Below are 21,941 nucleotides of genomic sequence, written 5' to 3' on the forward strand. Positions count from 1 at the left end.
AGGTGAAAGATGATGGTCTGTATTCTTGTGTGTTAGCAGATTATTGTTGGTCTGCCTAATCCTTTTAGTAGAGGCAGAGGCTGAATCGGTACAACAGGTTCAACCTCAGACTGTGGTTCTCATGCATTATGGATGGGCTGGTTGCTTTTGATGAAAAAAGGCTTGTGAGATCTGGTCAGTGTGGAGGGTCACCTAGCAGTATGCCGTGATCATTTGAGTTGAACTCTAGCCTATTTCTGAAGATTAACTATTTCTGAGATATTCCTTATAGGATCCCTTTAGCCTAAGAGCATGGAGGGATTGGATGCAGTCCACACCATTGCTTCCTACAGCTCCCAACAGTCATGGGCCTGAAAACTGCAGTCTGCCCCATCTACAACACCTGGGAGGAAGGACTAATCCCAGGAGAACCTAGATGCAGAGCAATACACCATGTAAGAGCATGGCTGAATCAGCTTGGGAGAGACACCCTCAAAGCTGAACAGTGACTACCTAACCCTAACACACTTGTGTGATTCAGTGTAAAAGAATACCAAACATCTGTAATGAACAGCAACCAAGGTAGGAGAAGGGAACCAAGGACATGGAATTTCTCTGGCTTGTCTGTGAGAATGTGGGATCCTGAAATGCCTGTTGAAATGGGAATGCAGGTCTGTCTCACCTTCTCCCTTTTCCTCCCAGCATATCCAGAAAGGTCTCCCCTTTGGCCAGGTGGTGGGTGGATACATATGGAGCATTGCTGCACCTCATCCTGGGTTTCCAGGGCAAAATGGAAAGGTCTGCGGTATCCCACTTGCTGCAGACAAGTTTACCTGAGTCTACTCTGCAAGACTGCAGAGTGAGGGAACCTTTGCTATGCAACGACCTCATATGTGTGGAGGTAGTGTCCTGTCAGCACTGGGGAATGAAGAGCTGGCATCTAATCATCATTATTTAACCTTCATCCCGGTTAACAAAATTTAAAAGGACTGCTTTTAAGATTAACAGAAAGTTAATGTAAGCTGATGAGTTTGTTGCTGTTACCATTGAAAACGGAAAATGTGCTGTCCTGGAAAACGTGTGGAAGCAGTAAACTCGCTTGATTCTGCACTGTTAGCTCGGGACAGTAGAGTGCGCTGCTCCTACAGCGGAGTGGAAGGCGCCACCCAGGCTGCTACGGACGGGGTTTCTGGGATCCCAGTAAGCTCCGATTCATTTCCACAAAACTTAGTCCTTCAGTAGATTCAGCTTTAAGACTACATTTATACAGCAATCATCACAGGCATGACTGCAGCCTTTGGGAAGCGTGCCACGTACATGCACTCATCAGCACACGTAGCTAGCCAGCCTGTGAAGACAGAGGCTGTGCAAGCTGTGCAAACCCAGCGGGGGCTGCACAAGTGTGTTTGCTATGGCCTGCACCGGCGGCAGGGCAATGCCCCCGCTGCTGATGAGCACCTACTTGTGCTGCAGGCAGCGCTGCAGTTATAGCACAGGCACATCCTGAGAGTGGTCAGGGCCATTGGTCGTTATGTCTGGTGTGGCCTTGATTTGTAGGAAATAGTTTAAAATGTTTTCTGTGGGCACAGAAAACAAAATGCCAGGTAACTTGTCCTTTTACTTGTGTTAGAGCATCCATCTTCTCTTATTTTGTAAGTTAGCCTTTTCCATACAGGGCCAGGTGAGAGGAAAATAAGGAAATACCACGTTTGCAAGACACTCAGGTCAGTGCAATGTTATAGACAAAAGCCTGCAATAATGGAAGAAAACCTGTGCTGTTGTGTTGCATGTGGAAGAGGCCCTAAGCGGCACATTGCTTGGCTCTTTGAAGCCAGTGTTGGTACACCAGATGGTTGCTTTTGCACATTAGCAGGGAGATGGTCTGCCCTTATATTACTTTGTACATATTTTTATTTGACTTTTCAGATTTGCACTTTATATTCACATGAAAGGATTGGCAGTCACTTTATGAAATATTACAAGAAACAGCTTTAATCAGGGTTGGAATAAATTTCGTGATCTGCAAGTCCGTATTTCAACCACTAGAAGGAACAAGAAGTGTTATTTTTCAGCGTTGGGGTATTTTCTGATGTTTTGTTTTGTAGCCACTTCAGAGAGGCAACAGGTTATAACTACTTATCCTGTTAGCAGACCCTAGCACTTTCCAGTGTTGTGGTGGTGTTCTGAGTCCCACTGTCTGGCCTTTTCACTTCAAGATAGTTGTGGTGGTCACTGAAAGATGTAGCTCCCATGCCTGGTGGCACTGTTTGGAAAGCAGCAGCACAGCAAAGCCTTCAGGTACTGTTGGGAGACACACACAGAGGAGTGAGGCTGTGGACACAGATGAATAGCTCTGGTTCTCCAAGGGCAGATGAAGTTCCAGTGTGGAGGATTTGGACCCTTCAAAAGAGTTTGGAATGTGGCAGTGATTTGTGCCGTAGTAACTGATTCTGAAATTTTGGATCCCTTTTCTTTCAGACTGGTGGCTGCTCAATTGAAACTTGTTGAAAAAATACCAGTTTCCAAAGCTACAGCCCAACTCCAGCATGCCCTGCTCTACTGCTGGCATCTGCTCCAGAGCCATGCCACCTGTGTTTGGCTTGACAGGTGACTCTCCTTCCTTCTCTTACGGGCTCATGCTTAGACCAGGAGACTGCAAACCCTGCCTGTTCCCTAGTTCTTGTCCCGGAATTTATGGGTCTGAGGTCTTGAAGGACAGGCTATGAATTGTTTGTTCCACAAAGCATGGCGACCTCTCTAGGTGAGTATGCAGGGCTTGGTATTCTTACCAAATTCAGTTTACATGCATCATCTTAGATCTGGATTGACAATCCAGACTGGTCCAGCAAGTACGTAGCCCTGGAGGCTGGCTGCAGAGTGACCTGGAAAGGCTGAGAATGATATACAGTGTATTTGTGTAGTTTTAAAAAAATACATACGTGCTGCACATTAAGTCCTAATGTATTAACATATAAACTAAAGGTAAAGTTACACTGTCCATGCGGGCCAAAGCCAGATGTCCTAAATCCCTTAAAAACATCAGATCAGGAGTGCTTTGCAATGGCTCTTTTTCTCCTGAACACCTACCCTTCCTCTTCCTGCTTGAGCTGCGCTGTCCTCTGCAGGGGCTGCCAGGTAGCGTGTTGGCAGGAGAGCATGCTGCCACCAAACAGTGCACATACACCTGAGGAGGAATAAAAGTACTGCATGGTCTGTACCAAAGCCTGCTTTGCAGAGCATTTTTTTGTCCATCTTTAGCAGAAGTCACAGCTGATCAGACTTAGGCTGAACACTTTCATACAGCACCTTCTAGCTGAACCTTCCTTGAATTTCAAGCTTGGTGTCAAAGAAGCCCTCAGGCAGTTTGGTAACTGAGAGGCTGAGACAAGAGAATTTAAAGCCTCATGAGCTGCAGTGAGGCGATGTATCAAAGCTAGACAGAAACACAATCTAGTGCTAGATGCAGCTGTGCACTTAGGAAGCAGCACAAGCCAGAATTGCATCATGTTCATTTCTAGCAAGTTCACAAGTTGAACTGCTTATGAAAGGCCAAGTAAAAATTTATGTGGCTACTTAAACTGCCCAAGTAGGGGTACTGCCATGGCTCATATCAGTACATGTGCTAAGGTCCACTCAACTGGGTGCAGTAGGAGCAAAGCATCCTCAGGTGACTGTCCTGGGTTGTTCTTTGCTCTTCTTAGACCTGTTAGAGGAGGATAGAACCTCAAAAATGTAAGACCAAACCCACATGCCTCTGCTTCCCTGCTCTTGTTCTGGCGTCTTAGAAGATGCCTGGCTGGCTGGGACATATGGGAGACAGCAGAACTGACTTCATGTGAATGTTATTGCATATAAGATGAATTTTCTGTTCTAGACATTTTGAGCTGAAGTGCTGTGACTCTGATCCTATAAAAAGTCAGGAACAGCATATAAAAATTATATTTACATACCAAACTCTTTTGTTTACTCCAGCTAGTCTGATCTCAAGTCATTGAAACCATGCTGCAGAACAGATTTGAGAAGAGAACTAAATTAAAGCTGAGCACCTGTCAGGCTAGTTAGGTTTGATGCTGGCTGGGTCTTAAGTCTATGAAGTGTGTAAATTGGCTGTTTTTAAAATGGTCTGAAGTTCAGAGCATAGTGTCCATGAGGGAGGTGAGCCTTTCACTTAATCTTACCTGTTCCAGTTGATGAGCCAGGGTCCTTACTGCTAGTCTTTTGAAATGAGAAGGGTGTCTTACCCTGGGGCTAACTGCTACTGGACAGAACTCTGCAGCATATTCACTGCCATTAATCTCATACCTGTTTGAGAGAAGGAATCAACAGATCAAAAAGAAATTAGGGCTTTGCTGATGAGCGTTTTGGTCATTCAATAGCTACTTGCCCGTCCACAGTGATGTTCCATCTTGGGCTGCTGTTGGAGTCTAGAGACCCAGTTACCCAGCAGTTTTCCAAGTATAACTCAGTGTCGGGGCTCTTGTCTTTCAGCTCCACCTCGAGAAACACAGGCTCCACATGTTGCTTGAGTATTGTCATGTTTGGCTCATAGAATTCCATGAAAGATTCATCTTCAGAAAGTGTCAGGGGATTTTGTTGTTGTTTAATTTTATTTAAATTAAAACATGTTTGGAAATTTTCTGCATTTCCAAAGGAGGCTTACCTTTGGACACTCTTGAAACTACATTCAGGGCTTGTCTTATCCTTCTGTGTACTGCAGAAAAGGAAATGTTAGTGGGGTTCTTTAGTAGATCTTAAGGTCCTTTCCAACCCTAATGATTCTATGATTCTATAAAGCAGGGCGTGAGAACTTACAACTGAGAAAGTCACAGAAGTTTAAAAATGGAGGAAAAGAATTGCCTACCTGCAACATTTGATCTTGGTATCATTGTACCAGAGCCAAAGGGAGGTGATGTGGATGGATCACTAGCAAAGGCACCTAGCACTATGGTCTCTTTTGCTCGATAGTAGCACAGGACTGTTAGTCTGTTAATAGGAGAAAGAGTAATTTTTGTGTTTGCTTTTTCTTCCCAGCTGCAGTACCAAAGTGAGCAGTGTCAGCAGTAGCTCCTACCTGTAGTCTGGATCTCTTGTGATTGTTGGTATGCTCTGTTCTGGGAGAGTCTCTTTCTCATAAGAGATTTCGTTTTCATAAATAATATGATCACCTTCAAACTGTACATATGGGAAGTGTGTTAAAAACTGGATCGTGTTGGGAGCTAAAACAGGAGAACAAAACAGAAAATGCAGGAGAGACAGAAACTTCCAGCAGATGTATCTGCTCCAGCCATGGGCTTACCCTTGCTGAAGTGCCACAGGTAGTGACGTGGAACTTGAAGAAGGCATGTCGTTCATCATGCTCTCTAGGCTTGCAAGAGCTATCCCTTAGTTTCGTTTTACTCATATCAATGGCAGGAACTGTCTTCATTTGAGCAGATACCATTATGGTACCATCTGGGTGGCATACTGAGATAATTGGGGGGGTGGTTATAAACTCAGTGAAAGAATCAGATCATTTTATTGATCGATTAGTTGTATAACTTACCTATAAACTCTGAAGAATTGAAACTGCATCTAATGGAGAACATCTGTAAGGTGTCCATAGTTCTCACTTTCTTTAGGTCAACATCAAACCTTGCTTTAATTTTCTGAAAGGACACTTCCTGTGAAGGAGGTGATGGAAGAAGTCTCCTGTTAAGGCATGTGATTCATATGTACAAAGTTCTGCTTCTTGTGCCACTTGAATACTGAGAAGTCACAAGAGTTAAGTCACTGTGAAGACTTGAGCCTGACACAACATGGGGGCAGAAGTTTTCTTGTATGAAATAATTGGTCACTGTCACAGGGATAAATTTTGGCTGATTGTTATAGAACAGTGCAGATGCTTATTACAGCACCAATTTTCCCCTGCCATGTCTTAACATTTCTGCAGAACATTCCTTTAAAAGAACTTCTTTCATAAAAGCTATATTGAAATATTGTTTCTGGCTCGGTGCAGGTGGGACATTTTGCCTCACCTTACTAAAAATACTGAGGAGTTAGTCTGTTTTTGAAGGCTCCGTGCATATCATTTAGAGACAACTTAGCACTGCAGATTGCATAATGCATGGCACTATCAGAAGGGTCTGTGTCTGATATCTCTTGTCCTACTTGCACTGGCTTGGAGTCCTTCCCTCTGGAGATTTTCCAGTACCTGGAATACCACAGCGCCACAAACTGTGGCTGTAGGACTGTGGCTGTATGAGCAAACAGCCCTATGAGCTTTAAAGAAGGCATTGCTATATGGATTGTGTACCTCGTAGATAACTCCTGCAGCAAACAGAGGTATTTGCAAGATCAGGTGTGTAGAATTGGTAACTGCGAGATACCCGTTGGTAAGTGCAACATGCCGGTTCAGGAGCTTATTACCAAGATACAGGTTCCAGTACTGTTGCAAGCCAAAAGTAGGAATGGCTAGATACATGTTTTCTTCATCACAGTAACCAACTGCTTCTGGTAGTTCTGTGGGAAGAAGGAGGGATAAAGAGGTAGCAGTGAAGGAATGTCTGAGTGATGATTTGGCCCAGTCAGGGAATTCTGTCATGGGCAAAATTTGAACTGGCACTTCAGCAGTGCTGTTATGTGCATGCTGGCATCGTCTGCAGGGCTTTGGCTGTGTTTTGAGTGTAGCAGCTCACAATCAGTGTGATCAGGAACCCTCATGCTTTAGCAGTGGCCTGCCAGATGGCTTCCAGGACCACTCCCTGTTTTAGTAAGGCAAGCTGAACTATGTATGTAAATGTATTTTTTTGGTCAACCTTCTTTGGGCTGAACCCAGAGACATTTCAAACATAAAATAGGACAGTGAGGAAACTGTCACCTTCATGGCATCCAAAATCGAAGAGGTTTGAGAAAATACCAGTCAGACCTCCCAACTGTTTCAATAACCTGCTAAGTACAGCTCTTAGTGTCTCCTTGCACAAATATATCTTTGGAGTTCACAGCAATTTATTTGAGTCAGTTGAGTTTTGCCCTGGACACATATGCAGAATTGCGTTTGAGGACAAACTGAAACTCATAGCAATGTCTGATAGCTTTGGCAGTAGGTGTATGTTCAAGTTATGAGGCATCTTGTTCACTGAGTTTGCAAGCCAACTTCTTCTGTACACTAGTATTTATTGCTCTTAGTGTCTTGAGGGCAGACACTCTTGCCAGTATGCAGGAGGGCTGCCATCAGAAAAGCAGCAAGTGGCTATGTTACCAGTGATGATCTATTGAAGGGTGGGGTTTTCCCAAAAGCTCTCATCCTTAGCCTAATGGGGGTTTCACTGAATTCAGTGAAAACCTGATTCATGCAGTTGATGTAAACTGGTTAATATCAAGGAAAAGCTTACCAATACCAGCAATCACACACTCCACCTCTGCTGAGTGATAATAGAGTGTCATCTCCAGACCCACACTTAGAGTGTAGTTGATGAGGAGGGTATATTTTGTTTCATTTCTGTTCACATACTGAAAGAGAGAAATGCAATGCTGCAGTAGCAGTACCTTCCAGCACAGACAGGCATATATATCCTGAGCAGTACTAAATAATTATTCCAACACACTCCTCTCCCCTGCAAATAGTTCAGTCTCTAAAGACATCGCTTCAGTTGGCCTAAAACTATTCAGAAATTTGGACTGGATTCAACAGCTCTTTCAGCCAAACATAAATGTAGAGAATGTAGTGCCTGTTCATAAAATGGAGGCAGAAGTGAATGCAGTGGTGTTTCCTCTGTAGCCCACTGGTGAAAGAGCTCGTAGAGAGAGATCTGGGTACAAATCCTTATTCTTCTTTTCTCAGAATGTAGACTGAACCCAGGAGAATAAATAATTGGTAAAACAGAAGGTGTGAGGTAAGATCACACTCTATCTGATGCTGTAAGAGATCCCTCATCCCTCTTTCTACCCTCATTTAACTCACTAAAAGTGCTCCCAAAGCAAAACCTGCTGTTCAAGCTGAAAGAAATCCTTCTGAAATCTTTTGGCTTCCTTTGATCCCTAATGCAATTTAACTGTAGTTTGAATGCAGCCTGAAAGCTATTTGAGCAAATCCTGATCCTGTGTTCACAATGTTGTTCCTTGTAACAGAAAATAGCATTGCATGATTCAGTTGAAACAGTGGTAGAGGGCTTCCTCCCACTGAAACAAGAGGCTGAATTTCCCTTGTGAGTTTATACTTTTTACAAATATTGAGATTACAAATGGTCTGAAGCTTAACAAAGTTACGTTTAGAATACCCTGAGCCTGCCTCTACATGTTTGCATGGTGCATGGCCTGTGCCAGTGTTCAAATGACTCTGCATAAACTGTAGGTTCAGGAATTACTGGATGTTGGTAACTGGTGTTTGCAGGACTGCAATAATTAATTGTTTTATTTCCAGGGCAGTTCTGTATCACGAAACAGCATTTAATAGAATTTTTTCAAGCTTCTTCCTGCTGGGCATGCACTCGGACATTAGCCATGCTGACAGACACTAGAGGAAGTCATACCTCATATCATCTAATTACACTTGATGCTGCATGTCTCCCAGAGACCTACAGAGAGCTAGGTGGGGACATACAAGCCTCTAACATTAATTCAGATGAGCTTGGATGCATTGACACTGTTATGATCAAGTAAGAGTTGTTGGTTAATAAAAGACAGACTATATTCTGAAAAGGGGCTGCCCTACCTCCTCCACTCAGCTGCTGAAGTGACCTGCTGTATCTTACCTCCTTTAGAACATATGGATCATCAAAAGAGACTTCCAGGATAAATCCTTTCGTTCTATTAGAAAAGGGAGTTTCATAAATTTTAAACCCTTGGTGCTGTGCTTCCCTCAGGGTAAATGGCACATTTCCTATTACAATTGCCACTAGAGAGACATCGGGAAGAAAGTGTCCAAATGCAACATTAAATAGCCTTTCCTCTGGCAGAGTGTCTGTAGGGAGAGAACATCGAATTACTGCTGATGAGGATCGAGTAACGAAGACGGTTGGGGCGCCCTCCCATTCAGGTTCCAGGAAATTTAGCCAATAGTCATCTCATTAATGGCTTTGATTAATGAGTGTTTGTGTTCTAGTCAGATCGGAAATACTCAGAGTACATGAGAATTGCTTCAAGCTGCAGGAGATTAACAACAAATACATACAACTTTATAGAAAGTGGGTTCAGTAACTTTCTAGAAGTGCACTACGATGTGCAGTGGCTTTCCTGTAAAGAAATCTAGAATCTAGTTCAGCCACACAAAATATGGAGAAACTGTCATAATGTATGTGAAGAGGTTCCTTTTCCATTCTATGTCAGTTGTCCAGACAGCTCCAAACAGGTTTAGTGTCTTAGTGCATTCGAAAATACCATAAAAAAATTACTGCACCACTGAATGGCACAATGATTTCTGTATGCTCCCAAGATAACAAATGTAGTCAGTCTGGAGGAGAAAATGCCATCAACGAAGGCTGTCCTCAGACAGTTGCTCTCCCGAGTGTGATTTACTGCACACCACATCTTTATTCCAGGGTTCCAGTGCTCCCTGGAAAAATTTGGTTTTTAGTGTGAAAGGAATGTTTATGTTCTTATCAGCAACTTAAAATTTCCATCTCATCCCATAATGACATCTGAGTAATGGTACATCCATTAACACTAAATGTTTGGGGTTTTTGATAACACCTTGAACCTTGACTTCGGCTAGCAAATTAGAGTGGGAGTTGAGAACATTTTGGTGAATGTAAGTGTGTGGCAGAGGTCGAATGGAATAATGTATAACACAGCAAGAGCAAGAGAGCGGTAAAAGCCAGTAAGAAGAATGACTTACTGTTGATAACAGTTGGTATTTGTGGCATGAAAGGCGTGGTGATGGATTTGATGACTGTATACTTTGTGGTTTGCCAATCTGCATCTGTCCATGTGTGCTCCAAAAACAAGTCAATACTGTAAATGATTCCATATACACCACCAGATATGGAGCTCTAGGAGGTAAAATTTGGATTTAAGTCTTAATTTGCAATAGGTAAGTAGAAGAATGACAGAATATGGTTAAAATTCTTACTTTACAAAGAGAATATGTTATTCTAATACAGTTTGGGATGGATTTTGATGGGGGAGCTTGTTTGATTGTTTCTTTGCTTGGTCCATTTGTCTGGTCCATGTTTGGCTTTGGCTCAGATACTGCTGAGATTCTCAGTAAGGAAGTACCCGGTTGAGGGGGGTGTCCTCATTGTTTAGTAAGCAACCATACTTGCATTTATATTTTTACAATCCCTGTATTACCAGTCATGTCTCTCATTCTGTCCTAGGTCACTCTAAAAGTTTGTTGGAGCTTCCAGCATTTCTTCAGACTAAGCCTGTCTGGTGTCTACACATAGGGATCAAAGTGTCCATTGATACACAAAAATGTGAATTTCTGAAGGGGGTAAGTCAAAATCACAGCAATGTCACCTTCACAAATGGAACTGGTAAAGAGCCATGTGATAATACTGCTAGCTTCTTTCTAAGTGCTGAGGCTCAGGTTGAATGAGAAACCTGATCTAGTGAAAGATATTCCTGCCCATGGCAAGAGACTTTGGCTAGATCTTTAAAGGTGACTTCCAACTCAAGCCATTCTATTCTGTTCTGTTCTGTTCTGTTCTGGAATATATTATTTCCAAAGCAGCTGCACCTAAACTACATGCTGGGGACCTGTCTCATGCTAATTCATCCTGTCTGAATGGAAATTATCTGGGAAACTACTCATTGGCCCAGGCCAGAAACTTACCAGGACTAGTTTCGTAATGTAGCAACCCAAACAATTGAACTCCAGTGCTAAGGAATCCCTTCACTCTTAATTTACTAGTATAGTTTATAAACAAAGACGGTCTCTTGCTTCTGTCATGTTTTGTAATCATAGATACTTAGTGTCTGATTAATACTTAGTGTCTGCTCCTGATGCAGAGGAGTACCTAGGCCTTCAAAGATTTCTTGTATCTAAGAATTTTAAGCAGCAGCCAATCACTATTTGGAATTATCATGATTTAGGAACATCTTTGAGTGCAGGCCCTCAAATGTATTTATACTAACCTTTAGCTTTCCTCCTTCTGCTCCAATAGGGATGGTTACTCTGATGAGCGTCTCGTTGTGCTCCAGTAAGTAGTTTTTCTCCTCTGGGTTTACTATGACTTGGTCATCAACTCCCATTAAAATGTTTTTAGACAGAAAGGTGGATTCTTGAACCACTAATGTGGGGATAACACTTGGCACAGTCCATGTTAGCGCAGTGTCAGTGAAACTGATGCCATCTGTTGAGTTAGATAGTCCCAGAAGTCTGTGTAGTTACCAGTCAGTCTTCAGTCTGCAATAACTGTCTTTCCCTGACTGCTTTCTACCAGGGTACCTTTACAACTTTCACTGATGAAACACCTTGTAGGATAGTAGCCAGCCAATGGCTATCTTGTCACAGAAACCCTGGTGCTCAAAGTAGACTGGAAACCGAATCACCAGTTTCAGGTGACTAATTAATTTATTCAGAAGAACAGACAGTCAAGCTCCCAAATGCCTGCTCTGTTGTCCTTTTGGTCCCAGGCATTTTGCCTTGCTGGCAAAAGGAATGGGGCACAGAACCACTTGTTTGGACCTTCTTATGGCTTTAAGGTCATGATAACTTAAAACCTTCTGCCTCCTCATCAGTTGTTCACGTTAATACTGTTCTGTGAGAGACAGAAGGTGCAGCCACCACTGTTCTGCAAAAAGCCAGGCTAGTTCTGCCTCTCCAGCAGAAGGGACTACATGAGTCCCAAGGATGCGGAGCTGCATCCCCCCATGGAGTTTTTTGACAGGAGAGGCTCCCTGGCCCTTCTGCAGCAATTTTACTTGACTCCATTTCCCTGCATCTAGCATGGGGGCTTGAGAAATTGGACACACTGCATTGGGAACACAAGTAATGTGGCATCACAGCAGGGAATGTGTTTGTCCAGGGCTAAAGCCATGGACTCTTAGCTCATGTTGCTCTGAGGGCAGCTTGTGAACCTCTTCTCTTACAGAGTAGGTCACAGGGAAAGGGGAAGACTGTTTTTTACTAGCTCCTTAGGTGGTTATTTTTGGTGAACAAGGAGGAAAGCCTTACCAACAGGACAGGAGACAGTGGTATCAATCAGCAAAAGCAGCCACCGCTGCCTGTACATGGAAGTGGAAGTGACCATGTTCATATTGACACCACTAACCTGTTGGGATGCAAGCAGAAGAAAAGAACATGTTCCAGAGCAGCAGTGGGAACAGTACAGCTTTGTGTCCCACTGAGGGCAATAACTCACCACGCTGATGTCAGACTCGTTGCTGTGATAGGGCGCACGGAGGTACACTCGCGACAGCGTGTTATTAAAGCTGTAGCCCAGTTTTGCTGCATCGCTTACCATTATTCTCTTTCTCCCTGACGGAGAAACAAACATCAGTTGCCATAGCTGGTATGCAACATTTTGAGTCTGCAAGAGAGAGATGAGCTGCATCAGATCGAAGTCTACCAAAGCCTCTTAAAAACTCTGATATTGTAGCACCTACTTTCCTGTTAGAAGGTGGAGTAACTGGAATGACACTGGGCACTGCTACTTCACCCCAGGCAAGAAATACCCTTAATTTATATTAAGATAAGGAATTCTATAGTTCTTTAAGGCATCTTTAGAGATAGTCTTTTAGAGGCCCTGGAAGGAAGTTAGATTGGTGGTCTTGAACACATTCCCTTGGACAAAATGCCTGTGCTGTTAATAAAATGGTTGCCTTCACATCTCTAGATTGCTGGAGCAGTCTGAAGGCTAAATGCCAGACTGCCTTTTACAGCATGTATCCATAGTGTGTCAAAAATAGGAAGAGAGGGATGACTGTACTGGTCTAGAACAGAGGATCCTGAAATGATCACCATATGAGATGATAGTCAAAAGGGAAAATGGGCATATTGAGCAAGTAAGATATGAGAAAAATAAGACAAGTGTATATATTCCCCCCTAATACTTTCCAGCCTCAAATAAAACTCAGTGACTCCTATCTGTAGCTTCTTTGTATTTTGCATGTCTTATTGAATATTTCTCAGTCAACTTTTCCAGACTCTTCTTGAGATCAAGCAAGCTTTTAGCAGCCACAACATCTTTTGGCAAGGACTTTTGACAGATTCACTACCCACTGTGTGAAGAACCACATACCTTTATTTGTCTTGAACTCAGTTTCTACTAATGTAACAAGCATATGGCTCTGTTCTCCCACCTAAATGTCTTTTTGCAGTCTAGATCTCTAAGAAAACTTGAGAGGTTTTTCAGTACTTGATGGCATCTTTACCATCTCACTTTTTTTTGACAGAGATGGAGCTATGCCCCAGGAATGACTCATGAGACTAGTGAGAAGAGGCAGGCTAGGAACTGTGAGGAAAGTTCCCCCTTCCATACCTCTGGCAGCGCCGACATCCATGCTACAGTGTAGTCATTTGAAACTGCAGGGACATCAGTCTTCACTGACACCTGGGAGGACAGAGCAGATTCTTTGGGAACAAACCAATCTCCATTATTACAGTCTTGGGGAGCAGAGAGAGGGCTTTCAGGTTTCTCCTCCAGTGTCTGTTGGGATTTAGCAATTCACTGGAGGTTATGAAAGTGTTCCCAAAGAGGTTCTTGATGGTTGTAATTTCCGTGGCTTTAAAATTAAAGCCATGGCATTTATGGTGGTGCATGTACAACAGAAGGAATACGTTATGTATAACTGGCTAAATAAAAATCCTTTTTCCTATTTGCTAAGAAATAGATCCCACTCTGGATACTTTCAGTGACATCTGGGTCTCTCCACTGGAAGTATAAGGAAGCAGGGTTCCTTGGCTTCAACATGGTTCCCTCTTCCCATGCAGGCTGAACATCTGAAAATGCAGGATCCCCAGGACCTAAGATAAATTCTATGGTGTAAATCTTGCTAGCATGTGCTGCAAAGGAAGGCGAGTTCTGGACACCGAGGTGGGGGTCAGTGTTTGCCTCAGACATCTGTACCATGGTGTGTGTTGCAACGCCCAGATGTGACTGCACAACCTCAAGTCCTAACAGGATAAAACCAATTTCTTTGTCTTGCCTATAGTAGGTGTGTACAAAAGGCAATGAAGTCTCTTTGGTTCAGTGCCTTATTTCTACATTGGTATGTAGATACTGGTAACAGGCTGGGCTGCCAGATGGTACCACCCAGTGGGAGGCATGGTCTGTCTCACAGTGATGTTATGTGGGTTGTGTGATGCAGCAGGGGTGCAGCTCTGCAAACTCTAGGTTTTATTAATTCATATAGATGAGTGACATTCTCACAGATGCTTCAGCACTTCATAATGTAAAGGTGCTCTTGTGAGTTAAATAGATTGGCCTGGCTGGCTGCTGATTTGCTTGCAGTGGCCTGACTTACATCATCTGTACAGTTAACTGAATTTCACTGCATCCAAAATACCTGTGACATGTAAATGTGTTACTAATAAGCATCTACAGTTACACCCTCTCCTGAATATCAGCACGTTGCTATTATGCCTGGTACATAGTGTAAAATCAGCTTCTGATAGGAATTTGTGGAGTTTGTTTTGCCTGGCAGGGAGCTTGGATGTAGTTTTGCCTTTGGTGGGAAAGCTTTTACCTCCATGTAGTTTTCTTCACACATGATTTCTCTTGAAGCCCAGGAGGAATAGGAGCAGTACATAGGGTAGGTGTAGGTCACAGCTGCCCTCATGCTCAGAAATGAGGAGACCTTGATGTTCACAGTCAGTGAAAACAGCTCATCTGCCTGGGAAGGAAAACAGGCGATTCAGCAGGTAGCGTAGAAGGTCCCAGGAGCAGCTGCACGGCACCATCTAGCCCAGTGTCCTGTTTCTGAGAGTGTTTTGTAGTGATGGAAACAGTTTGAGAGCTGCAGTGACAGCTCCTCCAACATACCATTCTGTATGAAGTGGTTTGTGCGCATGGGCTTTCTGAGCCAGATATTGCCTCAGTACTTAGAGCCTTAGCCTCAGAGCACATCTCAGCACTATTCTTGCCACAGTATTAAGGAGCAGCTAGTCAGGGGAACTGACCTACCTCACCATGTGGCTCATGTTCCTTTCATTCATGACTGCTGTGTGCCTCTGCATGAGGGAAAGTACTGGAGCTTTTATTTTGGTGTAGGTAGCTCAGATCTCTCTTAGACTCTTAAATGTTTAGAGTCTAGCTCTAAAGTGACTAGCTTAGATATGAGCTCCTTTTGGTCCTTCAGCTCTCCAGGAGCCACACATGAAGCCATGTTCTGTGCTTCTGTCTGACATGGATGTGCATTTTCATGCAGAAGAAGGGAAAGCCTTTCCAGAGAAATTTCCAGTCTGGAAATCCTGGTCATTTGACAGCACACTGTACACCCCCTGTTCTTGTTAGCATAACCTTTGCCCATAAAATTTTACCTTATTTTGTCTGAGGGGCTTCCAGGACCAGCCAGACTAAACATGGGTAAGCAATGAAGTTTCTACCCTGATATGTTCTGTTTCTAGGTTCATTTCATCTCAACTAACACTTCGAAATTGGAAATCCAGGCTACACTTTTACACGTATTTTAGGAAGGGGTGAATCACCTTCCAGAGAATCCTGTTTCTCTCCATTGACTATTGTGGAAGCATAAACAACTAGTTTAGACTAGACATTATCTTTCAGATGGTTAAAGTGAGACAAATCTGGTCTAATAGATGTGTGTGATCTACATTCCTAGGCATGTGTTAACAGGCACATTACCACACAAATTAAGCCAGGAAATGATCTGCCAGAATCACACTGCAAATGTTGCTTTTTCAAGCAATGCCTACTTCTTTCCAGAGAGGCTTTCAAAAAACTCTCTGGCAAATCAGCAGCTACAAGGATATGCTTGAGAACTGGCAGCTAGTCAGCAGCATTAAGCTAAGTGTCATTTCATGGAGAGAGGAAATCCCATGTCAGTCACACTGAACAAACCTCATACTGGAGAGCCTTTGCCTATTCATTTCTACACACCATCAGTACTAACTCCTTGAGTTCACTATTTCATGAGTTCTCAAAACATGCCAATAGAATGCCATATAATATCTCTATGTTGTCTTTTTTGGAAAGGATGTACTGTCTGAGTTGTTTTCAAGCCCATCTCTGGGTCTTACCTCGTTGGCCACGTGGCAGCCAAGCACCGACGCACGGAAGACAGGGTTGCCCCACACGTCTTCTGACAGGACATAGCCACAGCGAGATGCTAGTTTCTCGTCCAGCAGAAGGGGGCCAGCATAAGGATCTACAGAAAAAAGGAATGATGCATGGGATGGAACGCTCAGGGCTTTTAAAGCACAGGGCAGAGTAGCATTGAGACCACCTTACGAAGCTCTCCTCTGAAAAGAGGTCCAGCTGGGTTGGGTGTTCTCCAGCTGCATGTGCAGCTGGTGAAGCTATTCTGTGTTAGGGTTCATGAGACAGTTTAGCATGTCTCAAGCTCACACACATTATGTTCACTTTAACGCCCATTTCTTTGTGTCCAGAGGCTTGTGCCACAGTCACTGTGAAGTACTGTTACAGAGAGTTTTTCTGAGGCATCACACTCATTACTCCCTCCCTGTCCTTGCTCTCTAGAAATAAGTCATGCGCTATTGAGCCCATACATTTCTAAAAATCCTCAAATTGGGTAATCTGCTGCTCATTCTTGTCAAAGGATGCAGTCACGCGCCTATTTTGGATGGGCATTTCTACAAATTGTTCAGGTTTGCTGCTCATCTCTGCTTGGCAAGGCACTTCATGCTCTTAAATTTAACTGAGGGAGCCAAGGAAGAAGCATCATGGGGTCTGGCTGCGCTCAGCTCTTGATGCTGGTAGAGTTAATAACATCATATTTTGTTAATTATCTGCCCTCTGATTAAGGAACTATTTTAGTCTTGGGTTAGACACAAGAATCTGTACAAGTAGAGTTTTAACTAGCTGTCATTGCAATTTCTAGATTTGTCTGTTATCTTTGTATGTTGAACAGTACTAATAACTGCTGCTTCAATACATGTGGTCTTGCAGCCAGGGTAGACTAAGGAGATAACTGAGGAGAATTTTGGAAGAAGAGGGAATAGCTTTTATGAGACCAACTGATAGATCTGGAAGAAACAAACAACCTTATTGTGCCTGAAGACAGGTCTGTTTTTTCCAGCAATATCAGTTGCTCTCATAAATGCTATCACTTCCCCCCACACCCTTGCTGTACTTCACTTTTTCAGTTCTGCCTCCAAATCAACTGAAAAAACCCAAAACCCATGAAAAAAATGGACTGATCTCAACAGAAAGAAATCTAGTTTGAGGTGAAATCACATACTTTTTTCAATCTGATAGTGAACATTTTCTGGTTTTCATTTTGTTAAGTAGATTTTTCTTTCCTCAGCAAAATGGAAACCCTTTGTTCAATCTGAATAAAGGGTATTTAACTGCCATTGTGGTGGTAAATACAAAGGAAATGAAAATAAAAGAATCTCTTAATTGCTTAATCACTCAGCAGTCACTGATACTGTGTTTTCTAGGTATTAACCAGCTTACACTGGTGGTGTTATTTGTGCTGTCCAGGACACATCCAAGCTGCAATATCACCTTTGTTTTCCTTGCTAGACATGTGTAAGGGCTCAGCAGAGATAAAAATGAAAGCCAAATGACATTTCTTCCTCCTCAGACCATATTTTCTCCTTTCCCCAGTAAGTTAGTTGTAAGGGGCAAAGGGGACTGTGGCTGTAGATGCAGGCTTTACTCATCTATATGGATATTGACCAAATTGAGTGCAAGAGGCCAGATCTAGGTAGTAAGAATATCTGCAAGTTCTTTGGGGTGGGTTACCAATTATCGTGTAGGTGGCAGCAGCATCCAGATCACAGATTTTCAGCTCAGTTAGGTGATTTCCCAGCCTTCATGGTCTTCAGGGCAGCCATTTGTGACTCACCATTAATTTCAAGCTGGAAGAACTTTCCCTGGAGCAAGAGTTTATTCAGTTTCATCCAAAAAATCCTAGAGCGGCAACTACTCTCTACAAAACCTGGTGGGAACACAAACAGAGCAGATCAGCCAGTGGGACCAGAGGGCAGAGAAGAAGCACGTCTTGTTACAAGCAAAATAACCAAGTTTTCATCCTTACTTCACTATACTTTTGTCATGTTTTCACCAACCTGGGGGAGCCATCTGCCTCCCTTGTCCCAGCCAGATCAGTAAGAAAAGCAGCAATATCCTGCAGTGTAAGTACATGAACAAATGATGAGGTGAATGGAGAAAAAATTACCAGGATGGAAAATGAATGAGGCAGCACCCGAAGTCCCATTACCTGCACATAGAGTAACCTACAGCCTCCATCTGTCCCCAGAGACCTGTGCACGGGCAGCAAAGTCTTCCTCCCTCTGAGGTAAAGCTGACCCAGCTGTGTAGAGGGAACCTTGTCAGACCCAGGAGGAAAAGGTATAGCTGACCTTTTACAACAGAGATTGTGCTCTCTTCCCCAAACCTTGTCTGTGAATCAGGAGAGGTCAGTAGCTTCTTTCGTGGAGGGCTGAATCCTGCAGTGCCCTTCAATGTTATCTGAGCTCTGGCAGGGGGAGGCAGCCTATGTCTACCTGGGAGGACAGAGCACCCTTTTGGCAGGTATTTACAAGGTCAAATGCTGCTGCTAAGCCTAATTTTAATGAGTGCAGCATAGGGTGCTCCGTGCTTTCCATCAACCCCTGGAAGAAACCTTATTCCTTACAAGCCAGTTAGGTAGCTTTGGCTTCAGGTCTTAAGAGCACATGAAACATTCCCCCTGAGGTACTTTAATTGGGTCTACAGAGGAAATACATTTTTGTTTCTGTGAAATGTCCCAGTGACCCAGCCATGCCAGAGATAACAGCAGTTCTTTGGCAGCTGCATGTTTTGCTTTTATGGATCCAGTTAGGTTGCCCTTTGATTTGTTTGATTATCTGAGAGTGTTTTGGGGAAAACATCTTGTTTTTAGAAGTGCTCTGATATCTCTGGATCAGTCAGACCATGTGCTGGTCGGTAAATGGCCAAACATATTGTCTGGGAAGAGAGTCATTGCACCTGAGCGGAGCTCTGGGACTGCCAGTGCCCAGAGAAGAAGAAAGTCTGAGAGGTTTGGTAAGCTAAAAACACAGCTTGTGTGGTGTAGATGAGCTGAGTTATGGTGGAATGAGAAGTACAGGACATTTAGGTTGATGTTTCGAGGTCCCTTCCAATCTCTAACATACTGTGATACTGTGTGTGATACTGTGATGTTTTAGCCATTGAAACTCAGGGCTTATTCTCCTCTTTGTCCCCATTTTGCTGCGTTACTGAACCATTCTTAACTTACTTTGGTTCACATGCATGAGCAGAACAGTGCTGTACAAATGAGATTGTTTTTACAGCATACTTCATACTGCTTTAGGATAGAAGAAACCATTGAGCACGTACACTCCCAGGACACAGTGCAATCAGTGTAATCTTCTCCGCTGTCCCCCTCTGTCACAGAACCTCTGCAGAAAACAGCAGAACCCACACCACTGTCCTGCCAGATACGCTCACTTTATACAAGTGTCAAGCTTGTGTGAGTGCTCTGGAGTGGAGCCCCAGGGCTTTAGCAATCTCCTAATTAATGTCCTTTGGCCACAAGACCCTTCTCATTCAGCAGGAGCTGAGGTCCAAGTTCTGCAACAAACGTCTTATGAGCCCACGCAGGACTCGCTGCATGATCCTGGCCTGTGTTAACTCTGTGTCCCCGTACCCAAAGTGACTCTTCATTGAATCCAGCTGGGGCTGGAATTCGGCTTGAAATGGCAATACTCCAATACCACAGTGATGAGTGTGGTGTAACAATGAGATTTTGGATTTTGAGTGAAAACTTCAGTATATTTGGATAGAAAATGGTTCCAATTTTGATAAGACACTTCCAAGAGCCATGTAGCATCTCTCCGAGATACTGAGAGTCAAGGTCTGAGAGAGCCATATTTGAGAGAGCGTGATTGCAATTTATTAATGAACAGCCAACCATCAGGACAGGTACATGACTGCAATTAGCTGCATTCTTTGCACAAGTAGGGAGGGATGAATTTACGTATTTTTGGACAACTCAATGCATCGCTGTTACTCTGTTTCTGGAATTAATTGTGGTTCTAAATGTGGCAGAAATTACTTCGGATGTGACATAGCAATTGTGGTCAGTGTGCAGTAGCCAGCTCTTAGCCTGTCAACTGAGCAAAGCGAAGCAGGTCCAGGTCAAATGCTTTTGGCTTTCAAGGATCGCTTAAGTGATGTGGAAAGCACTGTTAGCATTGGGCAGTTGGAAGCATCTGCTGCTTGTGGTCCCTAAAGTGCCTCTGGTACTCATTATAAAGGTAGGGAGGATAAACTTGTGCATTCCAGGTTATTACATTTGTCTACATGGTTTTCCTTGCTGTTTTGGCTGCATAAGAGAGCCCATCTTAATGTTCTTGTAGGGTGATAAACAGCTGCTGTGTTTCGATGCTGAGGTGATTCATTCTGTGATGGATAAGATGATTCATGGCATGGGTTCTTTTGGGCTGAAAGGTACCGTATGACTGTAATGCTTTGGTTTCTGTTTTTTTCCTGCATGGGTCTGAAACTGGATTTTGTATTACATGGTTTGATTGAAAGTTTAAAACTGGCCACTTGGAGCAGCTGAGTGAGGCTTGCTTTAAGTGGTGGAAAAAGGCTCCAGCCCTTTGAGTCATGGTGTTTGTCTTTCTGTTGTCCTATGGCACTGAAATCCCCAGGTTACCTGAATCCTACAGAAAAAAGACACTCATATTTCTGTCCCAAGTCTTTTAATTATAACTTTATTTTTTTCTGGCTGGTTCAAATGCAAGGAAGTATTTTTTTGTTTTTCACTAGGTCCCCTGTGATGATCTTAGGTAAGTTTGATACTTAATCTGAGTGTAGAACAAAGTAAAATAGTACCTGTTATTGGGTAAAGCCAAAACTAGTGAACAATGGGGAAGGAAACAGGGTGAAGTCTGGTTTTAATGTACTGAAAGCAGAATCTTTGCTTATATAGAGTTGGGAAGAGCCAAGATAAGGGAACCCTGCCCTCCTTGCTCTCTTGCAGCTGCAGGATTGGCAAATCTGAAATACAGATAAAAATATTGGTATGTCAATATTTCTAAGCCTAAAGTGGCTGCCCAAGAAGGTGACCTAAGATGTAACACCCAACTGGACAGAATCACTAGGGAAACTTCAAAACTGAGATGCTAGAGGAGATGCTTCTCCATGGAAGTGCTATGCCTTAGAATAAGCTGAGAATGAGACATTCAGGTCATGGGTCCAGTGTATGAGAAATGGGAATGATGTTGATCTTCGTCTCTGAGAAACATTTTCTCAGGGTGTGTGCCTGTGAGAGACAGAGAGGTACAAGACGTACCTCCACCAGCACTCCTGTTCTGGAAGGGGCTTGGTCACCTTGGCATGAACATGTACCTGAGCTCTGCTCTCTCCTGCATGTGCCAGGAGCTTGTAGGTGCATTCAAGGGGCTTATAAATCCCCAGGGAAAAGTAGCATACAAGGGTAGTTCTGGTTTAACGTAATACAATGCTACAAGATAACCTCACTGATGCAAGTAAAATACTTCAGAGGGCTGAAGCCTCACTTGTGTGCAGATGGTCCAGAGGAAAATATGCCCTGTAAGGAACAACTATAGAATTATAAGCTGAAAGAGGCAATTTGTTTCTATCCCCATGAGCTAATAGTTGATTTATGCCCTGAACCGTGAGGGTTTACATTTCTCATTTGTTATTCTAAGATTATTACTATTATTATTATTTTTATATGTATAATGTGTGTTTAGAAAGTGTCTCTGTGTTTATGCCATTTTTGTCTTTAAAATACTCCACACTGAAATTCATATGAATTCCAAAAAGCAACACTTGCTATAACTGCATGCCACTAAATTGTTAAAGTGGTGGAAAAAACACAAATAAGCAGACCTGTATAATGATGGGCTTTTAATTTTT

General features: G+C 43.1%; 1 protein-coding gene across 4 annotated transcripts; it reads right to left on the reverse strand.

Moving 5' to 3' along the window:
* Positions 1-1,867: 1,867 nt before the first annotated feature.
* Positions 1,868-18,413, reverse strand: LOC130611276 (uncharacterized). Of its 4 annotated transcripts, XM_057431876.1 has the most exons (22): positions 18,268-18,412; positions 18,116-18,174; positions 17,893-17,985; positions 16,100-16,227; positions 14,587-14,733; positions 13,380-13,451; positions 12,261-12,428; positions 12,074-12,170; positions 11,032-11,249; positions 9,791-9,944; positions 8,709-8,917; positions 7,350-7,467; positions 6,272-6,477; positions 5,522-5,639; positions 5,276-5,442; positions 5,051-5,151; positions 4,841-4,962; positions 4,640-4,690; positions 4,158-4,547; positions 3,067-3,163; positions 2,769-2,870; positions 1,868-2,280 (listed from the first exon to the last, which is right to left on the reverse strand). In XM_057431876.1, the coding sequence occupies exons 1-19, from the start codon at positions 18,294-18,296 to the stop codon at positions 4,345-4,347; spliced, it is 2,460 nt and encodes an 819-aa protein (XP_057287859.1). In that variant the 5' UTR covers positions 18,297-18,412; the 3' UTR covers positions 1,868-2,280; positions 2,769-2,870; positions 3,067-3,163; positions 4,158-4,344. The 4 variants fall into 4 exon arrangements, with proteins under 4 accessions (XP_057287859.1, XP_057287861.1, XP_057287860.1 ...); XM_057431878.1 differs by lacking the exon at positions 14,587-14,733 and having other exon boundaries at positions 18,268-18,413; XM_057431877.1 differs by lacking the exon at positions 18,116-18,174 and having other exon boundaries at positions 18,268-18,398.
* Between the last annotated feature and the right edge of the window lie 3,528 nt (positions 18,414-21,941).

Source organism: Pezoporus wallicus, unplaced genomic scaffold (assembly GCF_028554395.1).
Source record: "Pezoporus wallicus isolate ANWC-B61680 ecotype Strahan unplaced genomic scaffold, APGP_CSIRO_Pwel_v1 contig_161, whole genome shotgun sequence".
In the NCBI taxonomy this organism is placed as follows: domain Eukaryota; kingdom Metazoa; phylum Chordata; class Aves; order Psittaciformes; family Psittacidae; genus Pezoporus; species Pezoporus wallicus.